Source organism: Patella vulgata, chromosome 3, assembly GCF_932274485.2.
Source record: "Patella vulgata chromosome 3, xgPatVulg1.2, whole genome shotgun sequence".
Lineage (NCBI taxonomy): Eukaryota > Metazoa > Mollusca > Gastropoda > Patellidae > Patella > Patella vulgata.
This window is the reverse complement of record NC_065881.2, coordinates 31,118,420-31,139,436: the sequence shown is the minus strand read 5'-3', so window position 1 is coordinate 31,139,436 and position 21,017 is coordinate 31,118,420. Positions and strand designations below refer to the sequence as shown.

At 35.8% G+C, this 21,017-nt stretch overlaps 1 protein-coding gene across 4 annotated transcripts in view; it reads right to left on the bottom strand.

Annotated features, from left to right (window-relative positions):
• LOC126814505 (RING finger and SPRY domain-containing protein 1) overlaps positions 1 to 21,017 on the bottom strand; it is a 332,620-nt gene that overhangs the window by 36,681 nt on the left and 274,922 nt on the right. For all 4 annotated transcript variants that reach the window (XM_050539686.2, XM_056099495.1, XM_056099494.1 and 1 more), the window contains exon 8: positions 12,625 to 12,729. In XM_050539686.2, coding sequence (XP_050395643.1) covers positions 12,671 to 12,729 — 59 coding nt within the window. In that variant the 3' untranslated portion in view covers positions 12,625 to 12,670. Of the gene's footprint in view, positions 1 to 12,624; positions 12,730 to 21,017 lie in introns of those variants that run through there.

Below are 21,017 nucleotides of genomic sequence, written 5' to 3'. Positions count from 1 at the left end.
ATTTCCTTGTCTCATCGTTTCAAATACTTAATTTTGTGACGTGCCTGTAAAATTTTCTAAAATTTACCTAGTTAAATACATGTATTTGTGGAAGTTACACATGTTGTGTCGGTCGGCAGTTAGGAATACAAATCTCAAATTTGGAAAATAGTATATGCGTATCGCTGCTTACCGGTCACCTCCACTTGATATATCTTAGATCGATGACAATATTAAATCCAGTTTTCTTTTTTTCATGCAACAGGTGTAGAGCCAACTGGATAAATTCCAGAAACTGAGCTACCAGTGTCACTATTTCTCTCTTCAACATTCTTGATAGATCTGAAACACGTACAACACATATAATATATATGAAAATAAGAATACTAACAAATTCATAATTTATTGACAAAAATAGAACAAGGAATAATCAATGGGGTGTCGTTGTACGTTATAACAGTCATAAACTAAAACAACTAAGTAGGGTCTTAAAAAAAACCAATCAAGCTTGACTCATGATGAGTTATAATCCATTTCAACATGATTCCAACAATCCGTTTCGTTTTTTTATACTTTCGATGGACTTCACTACATGAAGATCTGACTGACTGTAGTGGGAGGTCGTGTCAGGTCATACCAGCCGCTTTTGACACTATGACGTCAGACAATGATTACTCAACCAGCGTTGACGTTTCTAGTGGTTCATCCACAGTTCCGTGCATCGCACGGCAAGAACTCGCCATAACAGACAGTTTCATTGACTTATACTTCATATTAACCAGGACGCGGGTTATATAACAAAGCTCCCAGATCCTAGTGTTGTGAAGACAAGTAAAACGAAATTTTGAACTACAAAAAAACGAAACGAAATAGGATCTTTGTTTTAATCAGATTGGATTTCCAACTTATCTGCAATGAACTGGTTGAATCCCAGACTATTTAGTTCTGATTATGTAACATTCATGAGCTAACCACTGATCAAAATTTTTGGATATAGGCCTACATACAGATTTTTAATTTTATGCAACTTTCAATTCTTTGATCAGTTCTTTTCAATTAATTTATATTTTTCCTAACTCTTATTTAAATTATTTACGTAATGTAAAGACAGTTTTAAGACACTATAAATTAAACAATTATTTACAAAGATGGGTTGCCAGGCAACGAAACATACGCCCACAGCAGTTAAATCATCCGGGCAGTCAACAAGAGATGTCGCATATTTTTCCTTTATTCAGTAATGAAACATTTATAATACACTAAACGCTGATTAAGAGTAACAAATCATTAAGTAATTATCAGAATTATTAGAATTTGTTTGGTTTATATAAAGTTCTGCCCCATGCTAACGTTTAGTATGACTATAAGAGCCGACCTCCAGGCTAGCCAGCCAGCGTCCTACCCACTTAGCCACGTGATTCCCAAAGTTAAACAGACCAAGGCGTAGATTTAATGGATTTTAGTGGTTATGGTTTTGCTTAATATGAAGTTTAAAAAGGATGTTAAACTAGTAAAATAATCAAGTTAAGGAAAAAAAGTAATGTTTTAAAAAAGGACGATCACAAGGCTATTATATTAAAATATGTCGCAGAGGAGAGAGTATGCGTCACAAATTAGATGTGGGGGTTTTGTTGGAGGGATTTCCACATCTAACCAGCGACTCATAGAACTGCATAGTACTACATAGTAGATACGATACAATGTTAAGTAAATAAGGTTTAGGTTTAAACATGGGTAACTTTCTATAAACGTAGGAAATAAATAATGAAAGTAATGAAACGAAAGATTCCTAAAATTGAAACAGCAAAGCTAGGTGAAAGAAAATAAATGATGTCTCCGGTCTAGGCAGGAAGAAAGTTTGGAAATGGAGGGTTTGTGCGTTTGACGCAAAACTCCATAAGAGTTATTCGGATGCATAGATCGTAATAAGATTTCGAACGCCTAGAGGGGTGTTTTAGACTTGAATTTTGTAAATGAATGTAATGTACCTTTCTGTTCAAGTAATGTGTATATGTGTTTAACCGGGTAAGGTTAAGGTATGGACCTGTGTAAAATCGCGGTAAATGCGTTTAGGTTCAGGGCAAAGGCTTGCCCCAGGTAAATATAAAACTGAATGGCCCTTTTTGTAAATTCGCGAGTTGCGTGTGGGTCGGTATTAGGTTTTAAATAAATAGTTTAAAATGAAACGGTGCGCCTTGCAATATAGCGGATAGCTTAGATTATGCAATGGTATAACTGTTTCTGGATTATTCATGTTGTTTTTGCTAAAAAAAAATATAAATTCTCGGATATGCCATGCGTAGTGTATACGTAAAATCATACTTACTGACAACGAAAACGTCAGGAACATATTAGTAAATTGGCATATGTTATGTGTGTTGAAAGTAGGGAATATAATAACTTACTGTTGTGTTATAATGGCTATATATATATGAGCCATGAGTAGAGTACAATCAGGTCTTGAAATAGATATTGATCACATTTATTTCAAGATGCTGTTTTCTTCGAATTCAGAAAGCAATGAATTCACAGGGAAAAAAACCCATTTAAGATGATTATTGGGAGTAACTATTAGAAAAAGGGGTGTATCTGTCTAATTTGATTTATCAAAGATACCTTAGTTAAGAGTTTTATAAAGAGTTGGCCATTCTTGCTATAATAATTAAAAAATAGATGATAAAAAAAAAGAAAATGTTGAAAATTTCAGTCAAATTACTTTGTTCTCAACGGAATTGTCACTGTTGGAAGTTTGGACTAGAAATAGGCATCAATTGGGTCTTCACCGTCTATGAGAATTGGCGATCATTTGATTGACAGACGTTACCTCCACCCACATATTCTCGATTATCAAGTAACATGCTCAATGGCAATGATAGCCTCACTTGGCAGGCCTTTCATCACCAGTTTCCGGTGGTGACATCAGCGACTAACCGTAAACGTTAGCTTGGTCCGCCATTTATTGATTTAATTTTAAATGGACGACTGTTTAAATCCAAATTGTATCCAAGCCATCCGTGGGTCTACAAAGTTGATTTTGAGCTTGTCGTGTAAATAAAGGTCTAATTAATAATTTCTATAACATTTGAAGCCTAAATAAAGAATTGCAATAGGCAGATTTAGCTCTTGCATAATGTATGTTTAACGTTATGAGAACCTCTTGTGGGTCGTAGAGTATCTTACTCTATATACCAATTCTAGTGTATATACACAATGTTAAAGGCGGTGTTTATAGCGCAGGTGGAATGTCTTAAACAATAACCAGATACGGTTAGGGTAATTAATTGAAGATGATTTGTTAATGAGATGAAACTGTTCACTGTTAACAGGTAATACTAATAGGTAGAACGTTATAGTTATGTAACAGGTTCAAAATCTATTAATGATTCTAGGTGATAAGTACTAATTAATAATGCTAATTTATATTAAAGGGGTAGATTAAGCAGTATAGCGTTAACAGTTTATTCACTTTAAAGTGAACAGAATTAAAGATTAAGATATATTAATATCCAATAAAGATTAAAATAATGTTATAAATTAAGGGTAAAGAAATTGAATTATTAGTAGTCTGATTAAGCAAGTACACGGGTCAGATGTGGGATTTATTGTACCCTATCTTAACGAACAGCAAGGAAGAACCAGTTAGAGGAATTCCAGCATACAAGAAGATATAGTTCTGGAGTGGAGTTTCTAGAAGTGTTAACTTAACAGATCACCAAATTTACAGTGCACGAAAAAAACGAACAATTCTGAATAGAACAATGAAATTTATTTAGTGTTAGAAACAGTGACGTCACTGACAGTGATCAGTAACTTGTAGCATGTTTATCAGTGTAATGATATTTTAGAAGTAGGACTTGAGATATTTAAAGGACACACTAGAAGGTTTTAGTTACTATTAGTGATTATTTTTAAGATTGTTAGCGACATGGAATGGCAATTTTGAAATGTCATTCCGAAAGTATTGATATTGTATTATATTTATCGCATGTGACATAGTAGGCGTTAATTAAGCAACAGTGCTTATTTAACGCATAGCAAAGGGGCGTGGTGTAATACTATAATGGTTATTTTAGTTCTAAGAAAGGTGTTCTGTTTAATATAGAAATTATAGTAGGGTAATGAAGTAGCTTGCATTATTTTGTTACTATCTTAGACTAACTCACTAACAGTTATGTCAATATCCATTTCTGAAAAGTACGGTACTATAGCCCAGTCATCTCGTGCACGGATTAGTACAATTAACTAGAATAGTGTTGACGTAAAACGGTGCCTATAAGAAACACTTACCCAAAAATGGTAATTGTCCCGCCCTAATAGATGATGCATTATACTTTCTATATAGGAGAGAGCTGGTTTGATTTACCCTCAAACATCATTCGGAGTTCAGGGGAACATCATACCCATAGCCTCGTCGGCTTAGAGGCTAGGGTGAAGATATCATCCTAGCGCGAACATCATGTAGAACTATCTAGAAGTATGTGGCTCTTGCCACTATTAAGCCATTAGTTCTGAGTTGTTAAGGATATTTTAATAACTCCTAAAGTATCTATAATATATGTTATTGTTTTCCTGTATTTAACTTTGTAATTTCCTGTATTCCATATATATATATATATATATATATATATATATATATATATATGGTAACAACATAGACAACATAGATTTTAGCCTTTAGAGCGAGAGAGAGAGAGAAATGGGGTTTAACATCCACTCGACACAAACTAGGTCATTTCGGGACTAACATATGGTTTAATTTTATTTCAATAATTCGCTTGTGTGTAGGGGTCTTTAGCAGTGGGAGGAAACCGGAGGACCCGGAGAAAACCCACGGGATTGGACAGGCGACCCTACTCCTTGTCACATACAACCGGGGATTCGAAACCATGCCAGTTGACTCAATGACAGACTTTATGATACAGCGCGCACACGCAAACCATTCAGCCATCCAACCGCCCCCCCCCCCCCTTTAGAGTGTCCACAAAATTTTTTGAAGTGATCAAGGGCCATAACTCTGGCAGTAATTACCGGAAATTGCTGAAAATCAATAGGATTCTTCGTCTCATGACCTTAAACACTGTAAAAATTTAAAATCAATCAGATATTAACTTTGGCCGCTAGAGCGTCTACAAGATATTATGAAGTGATCAAGGGTCATAAATCTGGCAGTAATTATCGGAAATCGCTGAAAATCAATATGATTTTTCGCATCATCACCTTAAACACTGTGTATAAATTTAACGTCAATCGGATATTAACTTTGGCCTCTAGAGCGTCTACAAGATTTTTCAAAGTGATCAAGGGTCATAACTCTGGCAGTAATTATCGGAAATCGCTGAAAATCAATAGGCTTCTTCATCTCATGACCTTAAACACTGTATAAATTTAAAGTCAATCAGATATTAACTTTGGCCTCTAGAGCGACCACAAGATATTTTGAAGTGATCAAGGATCATAACTCTGGCAGTAATTATTGGAAATCGCTGAAAATCAAGTGGCTTCTTCGTCTTATGACCTTAAACACTGTGTATAAATTTAAAGTCAATCGGATATTAACTTTGGCCTCTAGAGCGTCCACTGTGTATAAATTTAAAGTCAATCGGATGATAACTTTGGCCTCTAGAGCGTCCACAAGATTTTTTGAAGTGCTCAAGGGCCATAACTCTGGCAGTAATTATCTGAAATCGTTGAAAATCAATAGGCTTCTTCGTTTCATGACATAAAACACTGTGTATAAATTTAAAGTCAATCAGATTTAAAACTTTAGCCGGACCGACGGACGGACGGGGGCGACAACAATATACGACCACATTTCAATGTGGCCGTATAAAAATATACCGGTATATCATTTGAAGGGTGTTATAATAACCCATATCAAATTCGACTGTAGGAGTGTAGGCTGTAGTACTACAAGTAAGGTGAATCATATTTTATGACACATGGTTAAACGATAGATTGCCGGGCAACGAAACATACGCCCACAGCAGCTAAATCGCCCGGGCAGTCAACATGAGTTGTCACATGAGTTGAAAATCAATAGGCTTCTTCGTCTCATGACCATAAACACTGTGTATCAATTTATAGTCTATTAACCTTGACCTCTAGAGCGTCCACAAGATTTTATGAAGTCAACAAGGGTCACAACTCTGGCAGTAATTATCGGAAATCGCTGAAAAATCAATAGGCTTCTTCGTCTCATGACCTTAAACACTGTGTATAAATCGGATATTAACATTAGCTTCTAGAGCGCCCACAAGCAATTGTGGACGCCGGACGGACCGACGGACGGCAGGGACGACAACAATTTACATCACATTTCAATATGGGCCTATAAAAAATTAATTTGATCTTTAGTCATATTAGGCGTAACATTTTGTTGTTTTCTATTCCAAATTTTTTATTCAATTATTATGCAAAAAAACTAAAATTCAATAAGCCACAAAACATATAATAAATGCAGAAAAATAATATGTGCACACAATACATCCCACACAATAATATTGAAATCAGTAAACAATGGAAAGAATTTCTAGAACTCAACAAAACATTTTGACTTACCTGAAATAGCTGCCAGTAAAAAACTGGACCACTTGAGTATTCGAAAGGAAATTTATCTGCTTTGATTCTATTCCATTTCTCAATGACAGTTCCGATATTGATGACAGACTTGTTTCATTCTCTCTGCGTCTTTTCTTTGCTGAACTACTGAATAAATCGTGTATTCGTCCTTTCGCTTGAATCCTCGAAGCACTGTCCGCCATAACAAACGTAGCCTCGATTGTCTGTTCTTTTATCGGGAGTGACGTCAGAGATTAGCGGTAAATTTGAATCTTGACCGCATTTAATGATTTATTCATTAAATGGAAGACTGTTTAAAATCCAAGCCATCTGTGGGTCTACAAGAGTTGATTTTGGGCTTGTCATGTAAATAAAGATCTAGTCAATAATTTCTATAACATCTGAAGCCTAAAGAAAGACTGCCAATAGGCAGAATTAGCTCTTGAATAATGTATCCTTAACTAAATTAAATTTTCCACAAAGCTGTGATGGTTGTTAATTTGTAATTAATCACACAATGATACAAATATATTTATATGATATATGGCCTCATTCTCCATTCTCTGAGGTTTGTGCCCGAAAAACTTCAATACATTGTCAGACAAATGGACGGTGCACCAAATCGGGATTGGGTGGTGAGGGGGTGGTGGGTATAAGGTTATAAGTTCTCCCAAAACAGTATTTCTACTAATATATCTGTAAACCCTTAGTTCAGATTAGATTTGAATTAAAGTAAAGCATCCAAAATATGTCATTTTCACACTAAAACAGATATATGGCAAAACTGAAATAATACTGTAAGGATGTGGCAATTGTATTGAAAAGAAAATCGCCCGAGCGGTCAATAAGGGTTGTCACATATTTATTCTTTTGTAGATTATTGGGGGCATTTATTTACAAGACAATTTCATAGAGATCAGATTATAATTTCGTTGTTTGAGGGTTCACCTGTGATTAATTTACAGAAATTGTTGAAATTTGATCAGCTTTTTCGTTTAACTAATTCAAATAATGCATATAAATTTCATACAGATCGGATTATAATTTTTGTGATTCGAATGTTGACAAGTTCAACAAAGTAAAACAATTTAGAAGTAATTGACAGAAATTGCTGAAATTCAATAGGCTTCTTCTTTCACTATTTAAATAATGCATATACATTTCATACAGATTGAATAATAACTTTCATCATTCGAGCGTTCACAAGGTTCAACAAGGGCCATAACTCTACAAGTAATTATTTAAAATTGCTGAAATTCAATAGGATTCTTCATTTCACTAATTTAAATGATTAAATTTCGTACTGATTGGATGATAACTTCTGTTGTTAGAGCGTTCAACAAAGTTTAACAAGGATCATAACTCCAGAAGAAATTATTGAAATTAAATAGCTTTCTTCATCTAACTAATGTAAACAACATATATCAATTTTTTTAAAAAATCAGATGATAATTGTAGTCTGTAGAGTGTTCACAAGAAATTGTGGACGGTGTACAGACAGGAGCGACGGCAATATACGACCACATTTCCACGTGGGCGTATAAAAACATTTGGTTGCCAGGCAAGATACGTCCACATTTTGCAAGAGATAGATAGAGAACAAGCTTTAAAAAAATATTGATTTTTCGTACAATCAGGGCCATAATCCAGGAAGCTATGGTCCGAAATGCGCAAATATTGTGATATTTGGGATATAAAGACGCATTTTAAGTTTCATCAAAATCGGATAAAAATTATGATTTCTTGAGTGTCCACAACCTTGGTATTACATACTTTTACACCATTTGCGTACAAGGAGAGAGAGAGAGAGAAATGGGGTTTAACGTCCACTCGACACAAACTAGGTCATTTCGGGACTAACATATAGTTCAATTTTATTTCCATAATTCGCTTGCGCGTAGGGGTCTTTAGCAGTGGGAGGAAACCGGAGGACCCAGAGAAAACCCACGAGGTTGGACAGGCGACCCTACTCCTTGTCAAGTACAACCGGGGATTCGAAACCACGCCAGTTGACTCAATGACAGACTTAATGATACAGCGCGCATGTGCTAACCACTAAGCCATCCAACCCCCCTTGCGTACAAGGAGTTTAGGTTGATGGGTAACAGTGATATTTTTAAACGTTTTTTTAAAATTGAATACAAATTGTGACTTCTAGCGGGTTCACAAGCAAAAATTGCGATTTTTAGTACAAGCAAGGGCAATAATTCAGCAAGGTACGATCCAATATGCGCGATTATCGAAAGGAACCAAGGTCTTTGTGATATAAACATAAATTTAAACACAAATTATGCAAGAGGTAAATCTAACTATTGCCGGTCTTTCTTTGGGCTTGAAATGTGATTTAAACTATTAATTAGACATTTATTAACATGAAAAGACCACAATCAACTGTCGATACCAATTATATGTTCAATTTTCATTGGATTTGAATCCGATCTGCTGTTCAACGTTTGTTGATGATTAAACGCAAAAATGGATAATCAAGACTTTGTATTTTTCGTGACAGCGCTAACAATGACAATCAAGGCTACAGTGATTTTAAAATAAGGTTTTCTCGGCTTTGTGTGAAGCAATTTGACTGAAATTTTCAGCATATTCCCTATACATCATCTAGTTGTTAATTATTACACTGAGAACTGCCAGGTCCTTATATAATCTTCTGCACCATTTTGTCCGTTAGTTTTGGTTCGATTTTCATGAAATTCGAACTGAACCATCTTTTGGGTGTAACGGTGACATATTCAAACGGTTTTTTTTTAAATCGGATAAAAATTGTGACCACAACTAGCTAAAAAAGTGATTTTTCGTACAATCAAGGACCATAATTCAGGAAGTTACAATCGAATATGCCTGAATAATAAAAGGAACCAAGATCTTTGGGTAATAAACATACATTTCAAGTTTCACCAAAATCAGACGAATATTGTGACCCCTAGAGTGATTTTTTCGAACTATAGGGGCCATAATCCATGTAGTTATAGTCCGAAACATTCAAATATAGAAAGGATCCGGATCGTTGGGATATAAACCTATATTTCAAGTTTCGTCAAAAACGGATAAAAATTGTGACCTGTATAGTGTCCACAAACAAATTGTGGACTGACAGATGTCCAGGCGGACAGGGCCAACGACAATATACGTCCACATGTATGCGTATACAAATCAAATGGAGTTTAACTGTTCAGTATCAACCGGGATAATGAAGATGTACATACTTAAGGGGAATTTGGCCCAACCAGCGACGTTTCAGTCTACTCTTTATTTTGAATTCGAGCTGTCAAAGAGTTCTTTTACGTGCACGCCAACGTATGCACGGGACCTCAGATTTATATCCCATCCAAATAACTAGATGCTGCCCATCACAGCCCCCCCCCCCACTTCCGGCACCGCTGACAAGGGGAAACAACGCTGGAAAGATTGCGGAACTTTCTAGGTCAACACAGGGACAAAACCCCGAACCTCCTGATTAGTGAGCCACGGACAAGGGGAAACCACGCCGGACCAGGATGTCAAAGAGTTCTTTTACGTGTACGCCAACGTATGCACGGGACCTCAGATTTATATCCCATCCAATTAACTAGATGCTGCCCATCACAGCCCCCCCCCCTTCCGGCATCGCTGACAAGGGGAAACAACGCTGGAAAGACTGCAGAACTTTCTAGGTCAACACAGGGACAAAACCCCGAACCTCCTGATTACTGAGCCACGGACAAGGTGAAACCACGCCGGACCAGGATCAAACCCTTGACCCCCGTTAACTGAGCCAACCCCTTACTGAGTCACCGCCCCCCCCCCCCCTGCACTGATGACACTTACAAGTTACATGGAAAGCAGGAATAGTAATTATAGCATTTACTTGACAATTATCACAATTTTCATCTGTTTGATAGGGAGGACTTCACGCTAGAAATTTTGGCGGCAGACCTGCCTCTTTGTATTAGATTCGTTATATAATTAGAATTTTACCGATATTGGTAGAAATTCACCGATCGACCTAGAAATATATGCGGCAAACATACAAAACTCACCTTTCTACTTCTCAGTGTATGCGCATTCAGATTGATTGAAGAGAAGAGACACGTGTGTCACTCACTCTCTTTTCATTGTTGACTGATGTCGATATTAAAAGTCATTTATAGCACGCTTCACTCGTAAACAGAAATAAAAACACTATAACATGCTAAAGAATAAATGCCGCTGGAAAAGCCGATGAAATGCTCGTGAATTCCTACCTTGAACCAGCGGCTGCCAGGCAGGATACGCCCACATTTTGCAAGAGATGGATAAAGAAAAACCAGCTAAAAACAAAAACGATTTTTTGTACAATCAAGGGCAATAATCCAGAAAGTTATGGTCTGAAATGCCCAAATATCAAAAGGGACTGAGATCTTTGGGATATAAAGATATGTTTTAAGTTTCATCAAAATTGGATAAAAATTGTGACCTCTAGAGCGTCTGCAACCTTCGTAGCATACTTTTACATAATTTGCGTACAAAGTGCGGCCATTTTGCCGAAATTCGAATTCAACCTTCATTATGGTGGAATGGTGATACAGTAGAACTTGTATTAAGCAAGCACCCAAGGGAAATTTTAAAATGCTTGCTTAATGGAGGTGCTCTTTGACTAGAGGTATCCAATGTTGCACCAACCCCTACCAAAATGCCGTGAATTTGAGTATTTCCCACCCCCACTATTTTAGTGATTACGCAACCACTTTTACTTTCATTTGATAACTGTATCACTTTGACACGTTCTTAAGTGTCAAAACTTTTCGAGTAGGTGTAAGAACTTTACGAGGGGTAGTAATATTAGACATATTGATAAACAATGTCTTATCAATTCAGACTCTTTCTAATATATCATCATTGGCTTGGATATGAATTGAATATTGATTAATGGTTAAAATTATCAGCTTGGGGTGTGAGTAAACTTGTTAATTAGTGATAGTTAGTTCAAGCCAAGCGAGTAAATCGTGTCAAGATTAGTGACAGTTCAGTCTCGTTCGCTCAAGCGAGAACGTGATTCTCCGAGATTCACTATGATGTGCTCACTTAATGGATGAAATAGCATGATCTGGGGCTAATACAGATGCCCGTTGCACGCGTTGAACATGTGCGTGTTTAGTAGGGGTTAAATTACTTAAAAATCGCTCGGGGGGATTCTTTGGTGCTCGTTGAAGCAAGTGTTAGCTGACAAGGAGTGCACGCCAGAGCAAATTCTACTGTATATTTAAACGTTTTTTAAAATTGGAAAAAAAAGTGTGACCTCCAGAGGGTCCATAACGCTAAAAATGCGATTTTTCAAACAATCAGGAGCCATAATCCAGGAAGTTACGGTGTAACGGAGATATATTCAAACGTTTTTTTAAATCGAATAATAATTGTGACCTCTAGAGGGACCACACGCTAAAAACGCGATTTTTCGTACAATCAGGGGCCATAATTCAGGAAGTTACGATTCGATATGCATGAAAATAAAAAGGAACCAAGATATTTCTATTATAAACATTCTTTTCAAATTTCATCAAAATCAGATGAAAATTGTAACCTCCAGAGGATCCACAACCCTGATACACAATATTTTGACACTATTTGCGAACCATTTTGTCCGTCAGTTTCGGTACGATTTTTACGAAATTCGAACCCAACCACCCTTAGGGTGTAACAGTGATATATTCAAACAGGTTTGTAAAACGGATAAAAATTGTGACCTCTATGAGGTCCACAAGCTAAAAACGCGATTTTTCGTACAATCAGGGGCCATAATTCAGGAAGTTATGGTCCGATATGCACAAATAAAAATTGTGACCTCTACAGTGTTCACAAGCTAAAAACGTGATTTTTCGTGCAATCAGGGGCCATAATCCATGAAGTTACAGTCCGATACATGCCAATATCGAATGAAACCGAGATCTTAGGGTGATAAACCTATATTTCAAGTTTCATTGAAATCGGATAAGAATTGTGACCTGTAGAGTGTTCACAAACAATTGCTTAACTAAAATCACGGCGAAACACAGTGAATCCTAATGAGAAATTTGAAACAAACTGTATAGGGGTAATACAATTTGCATTGTTTCTTACCTCTAATCCATTCGCTGATATTTTAAGATATTCACTCACATCATTACTATTTAACATAACATTGATGGTCCGTAAATCTAACTGTTGGTAAGTAAATGAACGGCCCTATAAAATAATTAAAAACATTTAGTTACTTTTAATCAGCAGGTTTATAATCCCAAATCCATATATGTTTCACGTTATATTTGAAAATCGATAGGGTTCATCCTCTCATAGTATTACTGCTTCACACCAAATTTGAATAAGATACTATTGCCACGCAAAGAGTGGAGATATGCCCAAACAGCTACAACAGCATATGCATGAAAATTGGATGCTTAATAAATTTGATGTGGGATGCCTTCAAGAAATCTGATTTTTGAAATCTGGAAATATAGCCACGCACAAGCTTTGTCTCAACTGCAGTTTATCTGAAAAGAAAACTTGGATGTGGCGCAAATTTGATAAGGATCTAGGATCATTGAAGAAATTTAATCCATAGGGTTCATCCTCTTATAAATTTGAAAAAATCTGTCAAAATCTATAAACTATCGCTTTCACAGGATTCTCAGAAAAGGGAGGATAACCCAGGAATGGCCACAATGCTTTATACCAAATTTGAAAGACTGTAATTTCGGAATGGAAAGATCGCAGAATGCTGAATATCGATAGGGTTCATCTTCTCATGACCACAATGTTTCACTCCAAATTTGAAAACAATCCATCGAAAACTTTAGCCTATATTGCGTCCGGAACAGAAAGTCGTAGAACACTGAATATCGACAGGGTTCGTCCTTTCATGACCACAATGCTTACACCAATTTTGAAAAGAATCTGTCGACAACTATAGTCTTTATCGCGTTTGCAAGGTTTTCGGCAAAGGGGGATAACTCTGGAACGGAAAGTCGCAGAACGCTGATAATCGATAGGGTTCATCCTCTCATGACCACAATTCACTCCAAACTTAAAAAGAATCCGTCGAAACTATAGCTTCTATCGTTTTCAGTGTTTTCGGAAAAGGGGGCATAATTCTGGTACAAAAGTTTACTGAACGTTTACTATCGATAGCGTTTGTCCTCTCATGTACACGATGCTTCACACCAAATCTAATACAGATTGGATGATAACTTTTGTCGTGTGATCGAGCTTTCACAAGGTTCTACAAAGTGAAACAAGAGCCATATCGCTAGAAGGAATTGAAGAAAATTGTTGAAATTCAAAGGGCTTCTTCAGTTCACTAATTTAAACAAGCGGTTTCCATGCAAGATACGCCCACATTTTTCAAGAGATGGACAGAGAACAAGCTCAAAAAAAGATCCAGGAAGTCATGGTCCAATATTGTAGCTCATGGGTCTTTTGTCAGACGTGGAAAGCGGCCCACATACTAATACTGGTCGCCACATCCTACGTATGACCCATGCATCTTTTCTTACTACATATCTTAGTGGCCCTGTGGTCGTCTAGTATTTTCACCTGTCTTTGCTTTCACTTCACATTGTGTATTCTCTTCTTCTTATCTAAATAGTTAAGACGTTTGTCTTACAAGGAATAGCAATGCAACAGTTCATTTTTACATTTTATATATTATAGCTGGATACATTAAGCATACTTTACAATAGATTGCAATAATAAAGTCATTCTTTCAAACCCTATCTAGCCAGACTCCCTGGGGTGAGTCTGTTGATAGGATTGCTATATCTTTTCCCTTCCAGAACCAAACCAGGATTGCCAGGATTTCTTTTATAGTACATATATACATCATGCACAGACTAGGCTATTCATGACTCTGAACCTGTGCAATTACTGATATGATTGGTTACTTAAGCCAAATGATGCAATTAGTAAATTTCTAATCACGTGTGATCTGGTGATATTTTTTTGACACATGGAACCAGCTATGTTTTGGTTCTATAAATCTTTTTATGTGTCAACCAGTCAATCATATATTTTTAGTGCATTAGATAAGACTACTATGGAATGTGTTAACTAAATTATATATCAAAGATTTAATATAATGCTATCATTAATTTGAAGAGCAAAAATTCTAGCAATAGTCTTACAATATGCGTGAATATCTACAGGAAGAGAGATCTTTGCGACATAAACATATTTTAAGTTTCATTAAAGTCGGATACATACTTTTAAACTATTTGTGTACAAGAAGTGGCTATTTTGTCGGGCAGTTTCGTTCCAATTTTTACGAAATTCGAACTCAGCCACCATTATGGCAAAACGGTGATAAAATTTAAACGGTTTTTAAAATCGCATAAAAATTGTGACCTCTATCGGGTACACAAGCTAACCAGCGGCTGCCAGGCAGGATACGCCCACATTTTGCAAGAGATGGATAAAGAAAAACCAGCTAAAAACAAAAACGATTTTTTGTACAATCAAGGGCCATAATCCAGAAAGTTATGGTCTGAAATGCACAAATATCAAAAGGGACTGAAATTTTTGGAATATAAAGATATGTTTTAAGTTTCATCAAATTGGATAAAAATTGTGACCTCAAGAGGATCCATAATCTTTGAATTACATACTTATATACAATTTGCATACAAAAAGCGGCGATTTTGTTGGGCAGTTTCATTTCGATTTTCCCGAAATTCCACTTCAACCTTCATTATGGTGGAATGGTGATCTAAACGGTTTTTAAAATCTGAAAAAAAATTCTGACCTCTAGAGAATTCAAAAGCTAAAAATGCGATTTTTCGACCAATCAGGGGCCATAATCCAGTAAGTTACTATACGATATGCACAAATATCGAAAGGAACCAAGGTCTTCGGGTTATAAACATGTATTTCAAGTTTCATCAAAAGCGGATTAACATTATGACCTCTAGAGGGTCCACAACCTTGATATACAATCAGGGGCCATAATTCATGATGTTGCGATCCAATATGCGCGAATATCAAAAGCAATCAAAATCTTTGGGTTATAAACATGCATTTCAGTTCTATTGCCGTGCACGTGGAACATTTTTATGCGAAGTAGTGTTTGCTGTTTAAATGTAACTATTGCGAGGAAACATTTATTTATCGCCTTTTCATTAAAATTTAGGCCTAATTTTAGGAAGCCTAGATTGAAAACATTATGTAAGCGCCCAGGGGGAAGCTGTGTATTTGTCCTGCGTGTGTTTTTGTTTAAAATAGTAACTCTAAATGCAGTATTTGATCAAAATGTTTCATAATAATTTGTATCTGTTGTGGCTAGTGAGCTATCTGAATCAACTCACCTACTATCAATCACAACTGAACTCTTAAAACAATAACCTTCAAGCCAAATCTCATTGTTTTAGTGATAATAATAATATTAATAATAATAGAGGCGTGAGGAGTGGAAAGCAGTGGGTTAAAAAGATTAATGTTTTAAATCCAACTACTATTAGAAATGATACAGTAAAAAGATACAGAACAGTGAACAGGGGCAATCTTGTTACTATTCCAATAATTTCTGACCAAATCGATCGACGCCCAGCCAACACACAATTGTGTCTTGATGCATGGTCCGTCGAAAATAAAACAGCACCCTTGAATGATTATATATACGACAACATTGATATTAATAAAGTAATTGGGAGAAATCAAAGACATTTAACATTCATCACCACCAACAGACCATATGAACCTCTAAACATTAATCCACTGAATATTAACATTAATCATAGCAATCTCATCCAGCTCACCTCAAACTCTATCAAAAATCAGAAACAGATCAAAAACTTTAGAACAAAACAGAAGATAAACCACAATTAATTAATGCCAGATCCGTAAGAAATAAAACAACAATTTTATCTGATTATATTTTTGAAAATTCTATTGATATTTGTGGAATAACTGAAACGTGGCAGAATAATGACTGTTCGGATTCATCGACAATCGCAGCTTTAGTACCTGATGGATATTCTATACAACATTGCCCTTGAGGTTCACGTGGAGGAGGTGCAAGACACATTTAAGTCATCTATTAAGTGTAAGAAAATCTGTCATGAACGTTTTGATTCTTTTAAAATTTTGGATTGTTCCCTACGGTTTTCTTTCAAGGAAACTAGGATTATTATAATTTACCGCCCGCCCAATAGCAAATTGTGTCCAAAGTTTATGGAAGAATTTGGATTATTTCTGGACAAGTTAATGATGACTAAGTGTTGCACTATTATTTGGGGGGATTTTAATTTTCATGTTGATGATTCCAACGACTCTACCGCGGTTTATTTTTGTGATATGCTGAATAATAGATCTCTCACACAACATGTTTCGTCTTCGACTCATAACGGTGGACATATTCTCGATCTGGTGATAACTAATCCATTTGATATTAAACTGGGTAATCTCTCTGTCTCGGACAAATTAATATCTGATCATTTCCCGGCAACTTTTAATCTTATGATCCAGAAACCACAACCAACAAGAAAGCCTGTAACATATCGAAGGTTTAAATCACTTGACACTAATGAATTTAAAGCGGAAATAGTGAACTCGAATTTCAATGGCATTCAACGTATTCCAAGATATACATGAGAAGGCAACCCAATATCGCTCAAAGCTTGCTGAAATTTTGGACTCGCTTGTTCCTTTTCAAACGAAAACATTTACTATTCGTCCCAATACGCAGTGGTTTAATGATTTTATTTTAGAAGCCAAAAGGGACCGTAATAAGGCTGAACATCTGTGGCGGAAAACAAATCTACATGTCCATAAACAGATTTATAAATATTTAAAAAACAATGTGAATAAATTAATTGAAGACGCTAAAATTAAATTTTACTCTGATAAATTTTACTCTGATAAAATATAAAATGGCGAAAACAGACAAAAAGACCGGTATAAAGTTGTGAATTCCCTTTAGGACCATAATGCTGAGCGTACTATTCTCCCGGACAATGATAGTGACACTGAACTTGCAAATTTATTCTCTGATTTCTTTCAAATAAAAATACAGAAAATACGAACTGAACTTGATGATTTAAATAAAACTATTGACTTTAACGCTCATGATTTTGATAAGTTAGAAAATTCTGTTTATTTAGAAAATTTTGTTTTAAAGCTAATTAAATCGTTTGCTCCTAAATCTTGTTCATTAGATCCTGTTCCGACTTCTGTTCTTAAGGACTGTCTAGACAAAGTTATTCCAGTTTTTACCAATATTATTAATTCTTGTATATCTTCCTCTACTATTCCCAACGTTTCAAACAAGCTTATGTTACCCCTTTAATTAAAAAGTCTACACTGGATCCTAATGTTTTTAAAAAATTACAGGCCTGTCTCTAACTTAAGTTTTATTTCTAAAATATTGGAGAAATGTATTGCTTCCCAGATAAAGGCCCATCTAGATGATAACTGTTTGTATGAACCATTTCAAAGTGCTTATAAACAATTTCACAGTACTGAAACAGCTTTAACCCGGTTTTCAAATGATATTTAATAGAAAATGTACATTTTTAATTTTATTAGATTTATTTGGACCCTTCCATTCTTCTACGTAGACTTCAATTTAAATTCGGTATTTGTAGCTCTGCATTAAATCGTTTAGAAAGCTATCTTGTGGGTAGAAAACAGTGTATTTTAGTTAATTGCAAATCGTCGTCTGAATCTGTTTTGTCATCTGGGGTTCCCCAAGGTTCTGTTCTTGGTCCGATTTTATTTACCTTCTATACGTCACCATAAGGTGATATTGTCAGAAAATATGGTCTCAGCTTTCATTTGTATGCCAATGATACTCAATTATATATTTCATTTACACCCAATTGTTTTTCTTTTCAATTTATCAAAATTGCAACTTGAGAACTGTATTAGTGAAATTAGAAAATGGATGATGTCAAAGAACTTTCTAAAATTGAATGATAAGAAAGCCGAATATTTGTTATTAGGCTCAAGGCATCAATTAAGTAAATTTGCACATGATAACCCCCCTGTTGTAATTGGTAATTGTGATATATTTTCATCTTATTCTGCTCGTAATATTGGCACAATCTTTGATAGTTTTATGCTTATGGGAGCTCAAGTAAATAATATTTGTAAATTGTGCTATTTTAATATCAGAAATGTAGGTAAAATATGTAAATGTGTAACTGTAGAGGCCACTAAGTCACTTGTTAATTCTCTGGTCACTTCTCGATTAGATAACTTTAATTCACTTTTAGTTGGTTTACCTTTAAAGCTTATAGATAAATTACAAAAAGTACAGAATACTGCGGCTAGACTTGTTACTTTAACGGCAATACTATATACCGGAATACACCGGAAAACAACCGGAAAACAACCGGAAAACACCATTTTATACTGAATACCGGAAAACACCGGAAAAACACTAAATACCGGAAAACATCCTAAATACCGGAAAACACCCTAAATAGGTAACCCGGAGCCTGGTCCTCTGTGTGCGGTTTTGGACCAGGTGAGAGCCGATGAAGGAAGGTCAAGGTCATTACGATGTTCGTTTTACAAATACCCCCCCACCCCCCAAAAAAAGTTTCCGATTTTTTTTTCTCCAAAATTTTTTGACGAAAAAAAATTTCTGTCACAAAACAAAAATTCGAATTTTTCAGAAAAATTGGTTTTACAAAAAAACATTCTGTAGAAAATAATTTTACAGAGAAATTTAGAAGAAATTGTTAAAAAAAATATGAAAAGAAATTTTTCTTTGACCGTAGGCGATCGCTCGCTTGTATGTTAATGAACTTATTTCATCATCGCTCACCTGGTCCAAAACCACACACGAGGACCAAACTCCGGGTTACTAAATAGCTACCGGAAAACTTAGAAGAGTAAACTGTGCCCGAGATTTTTTTAGAGAGCGCGCCGCGCCGCGCCGCTCCGGGAGGGATCATCGTCAGGGTCGGACGGGGGTGAAATTGTCCAGTCACGTGACGAACATAGATCTTCCGTTCCTCAACCCATATTATTTCCACAGTCATTGTCATTAATCACAAATTACGGTATGATATACGAAAATGCAGGTTTACTTTGAAATAGTGCAAATGATACTTTTCCATCTACAATCTTCAGATCAAAGGATGCAAGTTCTTACACAGTGCAGCATAATTTGTGCAAAAGAAGACATCTCGAATATCGATCCTGAAAAAAAACATTTTCTCGGGGACATTTTTTTCCGAATACGCATTCGGTGTAAGTCTTCAGCCACCAGAAAGTGGTTAACATAGTAATGTTTTATTACGATAGTAGTACATAAAACAAATTGGTTGCCTGAGTTTCTCGGGGGGAAAGTAACCTCATCGGCTAGAGTCCTCTATTTCACAAACAAAAACAACAATTGCTTCCTTGAAAATTTATCGATCAACCCTTTTCACAGACGTCAAGCTTACCACTTCCCGTCAATGCAGTAAGATAGATTATGTAGTTTTCTCATGGACAATTGGGCGAAAGTTGGGGTTTTCTCAAGGAAAACTTATCAACAAGTTGGGGAAAAAAGCTCGAAAAGTAATCCAGTTCAAGTGATTATATTTGACCCTGGAATGAAAGTAAGCTCAGAAACAAGTAGATTTTTAGCCCTTCCAACGAGATGGATAGCTCTTGGAAAGGATAAACACTTTTCAGATTACAGCCTGTCCGAGAATTGTGTGGCATCCATTTCGTTTGGTGATTAGGACACATAGCGGTTAAACCTGGAACTTCAACTCGAACTATTCAGAGATTTATTAACTCGCTTTTGATGATACTTGCTGTTTTATGATGCGATCTTTTGTTACCTAGGGAGGAGTTGGCCTAGTCGTGCCTTCCACTAATTCGTACCACCCTGATGCGACCGTTACTGGTAAGAACCAGGAGACCGGCGCAACCGGCATATAATGGGGCCCTCCGAGGGCAGTGTCTAATCTAATGAAATACTGAAACACTGAAATCTACTGAAAACTAAAATTAAAATACAAAATAAAATATGTTCAATGATGGAGGTAGACTGATTGCGTCAACAAAATTTTAGAGAAAAAAAATCGGAAATTTTTATTTATTTTTTTTTTTTTTGGGGGGGGGGGGGGGCTATTTGTAAAACGAACATCGTAATGACCTTGACCTTATTCATCGGCGCTCACTTGGTCCAAAACCGCCTGTTTTATGGAATAATCTACCATTTAGTTTAAGATGTTGTACATCTCCATATTCTTTTAAAAAACAACTTAAAACACATTTATTTAATCAGGGCCCTGTTTCACAAAAACTTAAATCTCCTTAAAATCGTCTTAAACTAAAATTCCATCCTAACTTAAGATAGATGCGTTTCACAAAACGATTTTAAGCATTTTAGATAAAATCAACTAAAATAATATTGTAAGTTAAAACTCTATCTTAACTTAAAATAGTGGCGTTTCAGAAAGCTATTTTAGGGACAATTTTAACTAAAATCAATTTTAACTTAGGACAGCCGTCACCCTCTCCTAACTTAAAATCACGACATT